This window comes from Juglans microcarpa x Juglans regia, chromosome 4D (assembly GCF_004785595.1).
Source record: "Juglans microcarpa x Juglans regia isolate MS1-56 chromosome 4D, Jm3101_v1.0, whole genome shotgun sequence".
In the NCBI taxonomy this organism is placed as follows: domain Eukaryota; kingdom Viridiplantae; phylum Streptophyta; class Magnoliopsida; order Fagales; family Juglandaceae; genus Juglans; species Juglans microcarpa x Juglans regia.
The window spans coordinates 32645446-32655985 of NC_054600.1; the positions used below are offsets into that span (position 1 = coordinate 32645446).

A 10540-nucleotide genomic window follows, 5' to 3' on the forward strand; every position below is an offset into this window, starting at 1 on the left:
ATCAGTAAGATTAGATCAAGGAACCTTTGGTGTGTTTCATTCATGGTCATGCTACCGTAGCTCAGTGTTTTCATAAACTGGCACCATTGCATATATATATATATATAGGCCATAATATTTTATTTCATGAACAAACTAAGATGTACATGATCGAACTACTTTGCCCAAGTAATAGAAGGCCCGATCTCCGGCATCTCGTTTCGATCATTGTTACTAGTACTATTATTAATATTATTCACACACCATCATAATTAACTTCACTATTATAAACATTATAAATCGAAGAGCATCGACTTTATGTGCATCATCGTGTATATCAATCCATGAGCCACAGTCAACCATGGAGGTCCATCTTGGGAGCAGTTGGAATGGAAAGCACGGCAGTTTTCTCAGGATGGATATATGAATGGTATGATTCTGAAACTCTTTGAAAACAACAAAGTTCAGTGTTTGGGAACCCAGCATCCGTGCAAGCCGTATGGAAGACCATATGGGAACTTGGCTCTGGCAATCTCTTTGAAGGTGGATCCATCTAACAACAGCGCATACCCCCCTCCATTTTTCTGACTAATCATGGAGATTACGACGCCTGCGAGCATATACAAATTTATACATAACAACGTTAAAAGACTAAGAAATAGTTAGCGATATAACAAGAAGCTGGCGTCGTGCCAGCAACGTCGTAAGATGGAGTAGTTACCGTCATCTTCCTCTGTTGCACCTGGCCTAGGCACAAAGAATGGCTCCGACGGCACAGCACCCTCCTCGTACCAAGTCTTCGCCCTCTTTTTTACTAAATCAATCTGCCACAAATTTCAAATACTTTAAATTTAACCAACATGCATATATATATATATATATATATTTAAGTGCACAAGGGAAGATCAGAAGGGGATCGAGTGTGAAAACTTAGATTAACCTTGGTGAGGGTGTTGGGGAAATTGCATGGGCGTTGGGCCCCGCATGCATAAGCATATCTGTATTTTAGTCCCAGGAATTTTGGGTTGATGCTGCACATGTCGATGCCTCTACCATGTTCATTTGGGTCCACTGCTGCCTCTAACTTCCCATATGGACTCCCATTCAACGGTATAATGAACCGTCCAACCCTGTGATCATATATTCATAAAAAACCCTCGCATAAACTTATTAATTGTAAGATTTTTATTTTTTAAAATTAACCAAGATACAGGCCTGGTATAAATGGACGGTCATGATCTTCTTTCACAATATATATATATATTCTCTACGTTGGTTGTACAGGCCTGTTGTTATAAATTAAATGGCTGGCTATAGCAGCAATTGTCCTTCAAAAGCCATGCATGCAAAGGCAAAATTTAACGTACGTATAATATATTGTTCTGCTAATTACTAATTTTTGATTCACGAGTCTCCTTGATTATAGTTTTTTTAAATTATTTTTTGAATCGATATTGCTCGATCCCATGATCAGAATATGTTGGCTAATTAAGAGAATGATGGGCTAATTAAGCAGATAATTGAAGTATCTATAAGAAAAAGAAAAATGGACTGTATCTTCTCATGAGATAGATATATATATATATATATATATATATATATTATAAGTAGAATCTTGTATATTCGGTATACGTACCTAGCATCTGGCAGCACATCTTTCCCGTTGAATGATCGGAGATTTTGCAGCTTGAGCTTCTCCAAAATCGTCGTGTCAGCATTGTGTTCGCAACAATCGGCTATAACGGCTGTCACTCTCCCGTCTTCATCCACCTCTTCGTAGGCATTAATGAAGTGGAAGGTCACAAATAATGGAACTTCCACGCTGGCCACCTTCAAAATCACATGCCCATGTATATTTCAAATCATCACATGTATACATACACACACATATGTTTATATATATACATATGTGTATATATATATAACAATAATATTTATCAATATTGTATTTGTCATTAGCAATACAATGGATCGAAGAGAGCGGTGGCCTTACAATTTTGCCGCTAGCTTTACACATGACATGCACAAACGCCTTAGAATCAGGGTGCCATTCAAACTTGTATAGAGGTGTGGGCTCAGCCTTGAGCAAATTCTGGGCACAATACCTCAGTGGCATCTCAGGCACGACAATATAGTGCTCAGTCACCGGGAAAGAGTGGACCCATCCGGGAGCCGGGCCGTGCCGGCAATTTACCCGTCCGATCACCTTCCTCTCATTCGTTCCCGGCTCCATCTTCACCACCAAGTATCCCGGATTCACCAAATCCGGCAACAAAGTCAAGAACTCTTTATCCGTCACAATAGGATGCGCCGAGTGTATTAGACCACCCAACGTGTCACTGTACTCAAATTTCCCTAACGTGTCCAATGTGTTCGGGTCGATCACTATTGAGCCTTTCTGTGTTTCCGTTAGGCAAACCACACGCCCGTCGCCGAGTTTGACTACCCCAGTATTAGCATTATCGGTCAGTGATGCACCGGAGAACAAGTTCGCGAGCTCGCCAACATATGCTAGGAAATTATCAGACTTAGGGACCTCAGAAAATTCACGGTAACATAGTTTCTTGTTCTTTTTTGCGGCCTTGTAGGCCTCCGATTCAATTTGCCGGTGGCCGGCGATTAATCGACCGTTCTCAAAGTGAAGCTTGACCAGGGTGGCGTAGCCATCAAAGAGGTGGCGGAAGTCGTAGTCCCCGATGCGCCACAAGCCTGGACCATTTCTCAGGTACGTTCCACTCTGCATGTGAATGGATCGAGAATCATATATAATAATTATCATGAATTATTTAATTACTATTGTCTGGTATACTAATATATATATAATATTATTGTTTTTGTATATTGTGCAGTGTGGATTTTCCCCCACTACCGTCGATCTATTTACACGTCATCGTTGGATCTATCTCCAATACTAATTAATATAGGAAGAGATCGATCAAAGGAAAAGGAGAATTAAGGGGACAACAAGAATAATAATTTTCTCTTTTTGGATGATTATGTGTCACTATCAAATGAATTGGGTCAGTATACATGTATATCAGTGATCACCCTCCTCTTTCTGACGTTATGTGATTAAGATATTATATGCCATATATAATCAAGTAATCACGAGTAGCTAAGAGATTAACAGCCTTTTGAGGATCACAGACCTAACATGCATGCTAGCTCTACTGTCTTTATTTTATTTGTGTAAATGCTCAGCCACAAAATTTTATAAAAATAAATTTATATATAGTCATAATTTTATATGATATAATAAATATTTTACCATACCAAATCATTTATAAATATACTTTTATCCATTATTTTTATAATTGTAGCACATTTTTAGATATATGGTGTAGATCGACGAAAGCGGCCCCACCTTCAAAGAGTTTTCTTTTCTTTTTTTCCTTTTTCTTTTCCTAGCTTCTTGAAAAAAGCGCTTTATTGTATTATGGAAACAGTTAGGTTAAGTAGTAGAAACTACAAATAGTTAAGTCTTGTACGTGTCATTTGTGAAAAAAATGATCCTACTTTTTACAAAAATTTAGACTTGTCTATTTGAGGACTCAGAGTGAGATAAGATAAAAATTGTGTGAATATTAATATGATAGTTTGTGAATAATAATGAGATAATTTTAGATTTCGTTTGGATTATCAACTCATCTCAACTCATTATTATAATTTTTTTAAATTTCAACATAGAATATAATAAACAATTCAACTTTTTCAAATCTCAAAATAATAATGATATTAAAAAATAATATTCTAACAATATTTTATCATCTCAACTCACTTCAACATTCAAACACAGACATTGAGTATTTTTTGAGTTTTTAAAAATGAGAGAGAAAAAGTTAATAAAAAATATTATAAAGTTAAAATATTGTTAGAATATAGTTTTATAATATTATTTTTGTTCAAAGATTTAAAAATATTGAATTATTTTTTATTTTTATTTGAAAGTTTAGAAAAGTTATAATGATTAGTTTGGAAAAGTTATAATGATTAGTTTAAAAATTTTATATTTGAATTATGTTTGGGGAAGAGATGGGATGAGAAGAGAATTTTATGATGAGATCTATTTCCAAACATATACATATTATTTTTCTTATAGAAATTGAGATTCTGCACGTAAAAATCAGCGCAGAAAAAGATCCATTAGAATCAAAATTAAATATGAATATACATGAGACGTACGCTAATATCATAATTATTTGTTTCAAACACCAGTACGTTTGGCCTATTGACATGTCTCGTGGCACATAATTAATTTCACCGTGTTTGGATTGAAGGAAAAGGGATCGAAAGCAAAGTTAGTAAACAAATTAAGCACCAATATTGGTACGTATTAATTGGAAGACAAGATTGTAGTGTTGTAAAACAGATCACTAGTGCCACGACATAACATCTGTTTGTTCTATTTTAATATCCTACGACATGCACGCACTTGATCATGAGAATAATTATGATAATAAAGAAACTAATAATTATCATTCACATACCAGCCACAATGGTATTTCTCCTTCTACAATCAGCTCTCCTTCCCATCTCTCCTGCCTCACACTGGTCCATGCAACGTGATTCATTCGGTTTCCTGCACTTTCTTTTTCCCATGACGGAGCAACTGTCGGCAACGGAGTTGTCGGAGTTGCAACGTGGGTGACTATCAAGTCCCGAACATTGCGCTTGCTACTAACGTTAACGTTGCTACTCCAGAAAGGAAACCCTTTGTTTATACTACCGGGATTGTCCGAGACTGCCACTATGGCTGTCGAAATGAAGTTTCCGATGGGCGAAAAGCTTATGGAAGCCATGAAAAGAGTATCTGGGTACAAAAGATGTTTAAGGGCTTTTAGTGTGTGAATCTAGGACAAGTTAAAAGAACCAGCTTGAGGCCGGGTTTTATAGCATACGAAGGATGGATGGGATTAATTAGACTCTTATAATAATTAGGAACTATGCTGAAATGCTGGAATCTTCATTGGTAGAATTCTTTTCCACTAGAGGACAAAGCTTACGTTATCACAGTCGAAAGAAGATTCGGGACAGTGCTGCGCGCAGGGAGTAGTACTACTACTCCATCTCCAATATCTGACCCATTTTTAAGGCCAAAGTTGGACACGAAAAACAATGAGCCGGATCTGGTCAATTGTAAGTTTAGCATCTAATTATACTGTATGTGGCCGGGAATGAAATATGATAAACACACGATATTTTATATAATAATATTTTAAAAAAATAAGTATTTTTATAAAATATCTGATAAAACTAACATTATTTTATAAAAATAATTTTATTTTATAATATATTGTAAAAAATATTGTATAAAATATTATATGTTTATCACTACTCGGCCGGGATAGGATCGGCCTGATTTCTGTTGTTTCTTTCGCATGATCAGTAATCTCGACTTGCTATATATATATATATATATGATCATGATGGTGTACTGAATAACAGTTAATTTGATGTCGTATAATTAGATTTAATTAAAGCATTAATTAGTAATAAACAATTAATGCATGTAAATAACATATACATGGCAAGCGGCCGCAGCAATTGGTTTATACCAAGTAAACGTACTTGAGGATATAGCCAGCCAGCTTAAACGTCTTGCACGTGAAAAGTGATCATAAGAATATATATTAGACCTTCAGGCAGTCCCAATTGTTCAGGACTGACTGATTTATCGCTAGCGCGAGCTAGTCTTGGCTTAATTATTTCTTTTACCATTAATAATATGTATGCATGTATGCCTGCAATTTCCATGCAAATATGCAGTTTAATTGCGGTTTATTATATATTTTTCATATTTTCTAGCTAGGTACGTACGTTAATGGTAAATGATTCAGCTGATCATTAATTGTCGATAAGAAATTGATCTTGAACTAGTCTTCGATTGACTAGCTTGTTCTATGAAGGTTATGCAACAACGTAATAGCATATATCGTCATCAACTGCCGCAACAAAATTGAAGATATAAACCAGAACGTACAATTCATATATATATATATATATATTTTGACGTGCATGTAAAGCTAATTATAAAAGGCCGATCAGAAGCATACATCTTGATCGAGTCGGGCCTTGCTCCAAAGTCGTCGAAATTTAACAATTAGAATGAGGTGATGATCATCAACAGTGCAGGCATTAGTAATGATCTGAAAAAGAAAATAAAAAATGAAATTTAAATTTAAATTTAGAAAAAATCAAAAAAAAAAATATAACTTAAGATTAAGAACATGATCATGAGAGAGTTCTACTAGCTAGCTGGTACAAATACTTGACCGTCCAAAGTGGAGCTGGACAAAGCAGACCTTGTTGGATTTTTGTTTTTCCTCGGCAGGAGTACCTGGTAGACTTGTTGGGATTTTTCAATTCCAAATAATGATGTTTTCCATGAAGAATACAACCATTTTGTCATTATTCGAATCTAATTCTCCCACTCATGTTTCATGGTCCATATATGCTCCAATATACCCCTTTCGGAAAAGTGGGAGCCCCAAATTGCAACCGTATCAAATTTTTATTATAATTTCAGGACCTTTAAAGGTCACTAACACGTATGATCCAGGTCCATATGTTTGCCACCTAATCTCCCTGCAGCTTCTTGTAAATAATCGATGAATTTAATTCCTGCAAGCCGCGCCTAAACTTACGACATAAAAAACAAAATTATATATTTTTTTTAAAGGAAAACTATCATCATTCATTCATCAGAGAAACTTAATTACATCCATGACCGGATATATTTTAGGATGTCTCCATGATATCAAACAATATGCATTATTTCATTTTGTGAATGGTATGGTCTTCATTATTGCTAACACTCTCTACAGACAAACGTCCAAGAGACAATATTTTCTGTCTAAACAAATATTCAACTTCACATTTCATAGAAAGAGAGGACTTAACCTCTACAGAGAAATGTCCGAGAGACGAACTCTTTTTTTTTTTTTTAATTAACAATAAGGAAACAAAAAATGAAAGTAGTAAGATAGATGTAAAAAATGACGAATTACAGTTTGGTCAATTTCTGGTAGACTTTGGAATCTGTGACGGCCCGTGAAGGCAATACACTTATCTCTTTTCAGCCACAAATTTCAAATCTAAAAGGTTTGGTGGTGGTGAGTCTAGTGATTTGGCACGTGTGTCGAGAAGAACTGCCAGAATGGGTGGCTCGTGAGGATCACACAAAATGATTTTCGCAAAACCACTACTATCATTCGAATGATGTTTGACTTGTGAATCTATATATATTGTGCAACGCGTGTCTCTCAGGAACTGCTAGAAAACTGTAGATCTGTTTTTTTCGGTCTTGAAGAAAATAAAATAAAACTAAGTAAAAGAAATATTGATAGACAAGATGAGTGCTTGCAAGAAGAAGAGGGAGGAGGAGGAAAAAGCCAAGGCCGCCTCCTCCCCTCCGAAAAAAAAAATCAGATTTGGAGTCTTTGATTTTTTACAAAAGAGAGGGGGAAGAAGGCGCTGGGGTTTTTCCTTAGACAAGTAAATGTTAATAATAGTACCCCACCACAATATCATATTCTCTGTAAACATAAATGTTAATAATTTGCCTCGATCGATATATTGGTAGAAAGAAAAGCCTTGCATATGGTTTAAATTCAAGTTATATATATTACTATATATACTGCTATATATAATTATTTTTAATATAATTACGAACGTACCATGATAATTTCCCAGAAGAGGATGATCAATATTTTGCTGAATTTAGTAGCGGATTATATGAGCTCCACGTACATATACATACATATATATACCCAACGTCATGCTAACGATACTACAAGAAATATGGTCTTTTGCTATGAATTTTTTTTCCGAGACACACAATCGTGGCAAATAATTACTTTATTACATGAAAACTGCTCATGGGAAAAAAAAAAAAAAAAATTTTCCCACAAGACTATGTTGGCAAGTAAACTTTTGTGAGAAAAAAACGTTTTTACAACGAAAAAATGGTTTTCTACAGTGACTTTTTCTCGTCGCAAAAAGGGTATATGTTGTATTGCATGTATCAATATATATAAGAACCATCTCATCTAATGATCGTCAAACCAACGGAGTGTTTAAAATCAGTAACCTAGCTAGCTACGAAAACGTTAAAAATGGATTTGTAGCTAGGGCTAGCTATCTATGTAAAACACTATGCTTTTTGCTTCTAAATTGTATTAGACATGAGGGGTGTAGTCTTTTCCAATATCCCGATCGTAGGTTGAACCAAGATCTCTCTCAGCTTCTTGGTGGAGATCATCTAGATCAATCACTGGCTTATAATCATTTTTCGAATTTTGACCTATCTGGAGTCACATGCATGGTCTAGCTACTAAATCGTTTGTGACAATATTGGGAAGATGATCAGTACTGAATGAAGATCCAAATCCCACTTTGGTAATGATTAAGAAATTTTGCACTGATCTTCTTGCGTTAAGTGCCTTTCATTAAAGTTTCAACTTTCAAGTCCTGTTCACAATTGGTGAATACACACATGACACACATGTACACACATATATAATGTGTATATATATGTATCATGTAAAACTTCTTTTGCAATATTGAGAAATCAAGACCCTTATAATTGCTAATAGTGTCAATTCATGTCCTTGTTGATTCCCACAAAACTCAATCAAGGAGTACTACTGTCAAAACTCGTAGAGGTGTGGCAGACAAAAACATGAGGGTTTCCCCCACAACGATCAACTCCTTAATTTAGTGACAATTAATTAAATTATAATTAATTAGTGGAGGGTCCAAACTCAAAGCAATGTGGTTCAAATGTGGGCCGGTGCTGATGCCCACTTATAATAATTCTCAGTACATTATATATATATATATATATTCACAATTAATTGAGTAAATTATTATTACGTAGTACTAGCACTGATCTTGAGGTCATCGCTGATTTGATTTAACTTGGATTATTAAGACTTGGGATTTGTCGCGTTCTTTGCAACCTAGCTACTTTATATATTGACCTAGCTAATAAATTAGCATGAACAAGATCAATGAGTACTATATATGGTTTTTGACAATATCATGGATCATGAGCAGCAAGCAAGAAAGATCCTTCATTATCTTTCTTAAACGCTTTCAAGTATTTTTCTTATATATTGACATTTTATGGGCCGGGGCTTGATATATAACCACATACAATAATCCTCGAGTACTGTTATTAATTTGTGCGCGCCCTACTTAATTGGCCATTAATTGATTGATGAGTACCTGTGGCGATCAAAATTTATAATTTAATGTGTAGTACCCCCCCCTAATTGCAATGTACTGCGTACGTCGTTTTTAAAACTGATCAGTGAACATTAATTTTTAATTAATTGAAGAGGCCGGTCTTATAAACTCAATATAGCACATATATATATATATATATATATATATATATTATATTTATGAATATCATTCATCAACTGATCAAGCTGTCCGACAAAAAATATTCTCTCCGGGTCAATAGTATAAAATTTCTTGCACGTATTAAAATTTAATTTAAGAGATAGCCAAGTCATTTGGATTTTCTGTTTTCAATTAAATAAAAAAAAAACTAAAACGATGAATCGGGGTTTTAGTAAAAAAAAATTATTAGACAAGTTCTCGATCGGAGCATTAATAAGATCATACGTATAACATGATATAGAGTTATAATGAATTATGATCAAAATTGTGAACAGGCAAACTATAGAGTTTCAAGAAATACATTAATTAAATTTCGATGCAATAGTGATTTAAAGGTCATTTTATAAAACACGTACATGAACGAAAGTAATTTATAATATTATAAGCTTTTTTAAGGCACGCATGCAGTTGAAAATTGAAATTGCGTGGCGAACTAGTTTTCGCAAATTTGCATCCACACGCTAATTTGATTTTGGTAATAGACTAAGGTCCATTTTGATTGAAAAATCATTTCAACTCATTTCATCTTATCATTATAACTTTTTTCAAATTTCTACATAAAATACAATAAACAATTCAACTTTTTCAAAATTCAAAATAATAATAATATTAAAAAATAATATTCTAATTATATTTTTTTTAACTTTTAACTTTTTTTTTCTAAAATTATCTCCTCTCATGTCATCTCACTCTCTAAACGGGACTAAGAAGCCACCTTAATTAATCACCTCTCCCATTAATACCGACTTGAAATTTTGCAGTACTACGAATTTCTCTAGCAATTTTGGGGGCCAAAAGAACGACATCAAATCGTCCTATTGTGATTTACATGTCGTTTTGTCTCTTTCATACGAACTACGTACGTACCTCCTCGAGTGGGGACATGATGCATGAATATATATAGAAAAACTTAATTGGTGAAAGAATTTTAATTATCATGCATAGCCGTCCAAAAAATAACATTTAATTATTTGAGTTTTAATTTTCTATTTTTTCCCGATCGACCAACGTTTGAGTTAGGTTTATTAATTCGTAATTTATAAAATGAAAAATAGAAGGAAAAAACAAAACAGATCGAGCGTTCAAGGGTTACCTCATCATGCAGGTAGGTACGTACTGGCTGTCATCGACCAAAGATCTATTGGCTAATTAA

General features: G+C 34.4%; 1 protein-coding gene across 1 annotated transcript; it reads right to left on the minus strand.

Annotated features, from left to right (window-relative positions):
• Positions 1-54: 54 nt before the first annotated feature.
• On the minus strand, positions 55-4880 carry LOC121261152 (carotenoid cleavage dioxygenase 8 homolog B, chloroplastic). The gene is made up of 6 exons (XM_041163354.1): positions 4467-4880; positions 1973-2716; positions 1616-1809; positions 920-1109; positions 701-803; positions 55-589 (listed from the first exon to the last, which is right to left on the minus strand). Exons 1-6 carry the CDS (start codon positions 4776-4778, stop codon positions 444-446), a joined length of 1689 nt encoding a protein of 562 aa, XP_041019288.1. The 5' UTR covers positions 4779-4880; the 3' UTR covers positions 55-443.
• Between the last annotated feature and the right edge of the window lie 5660 nt (positions 4881-10540).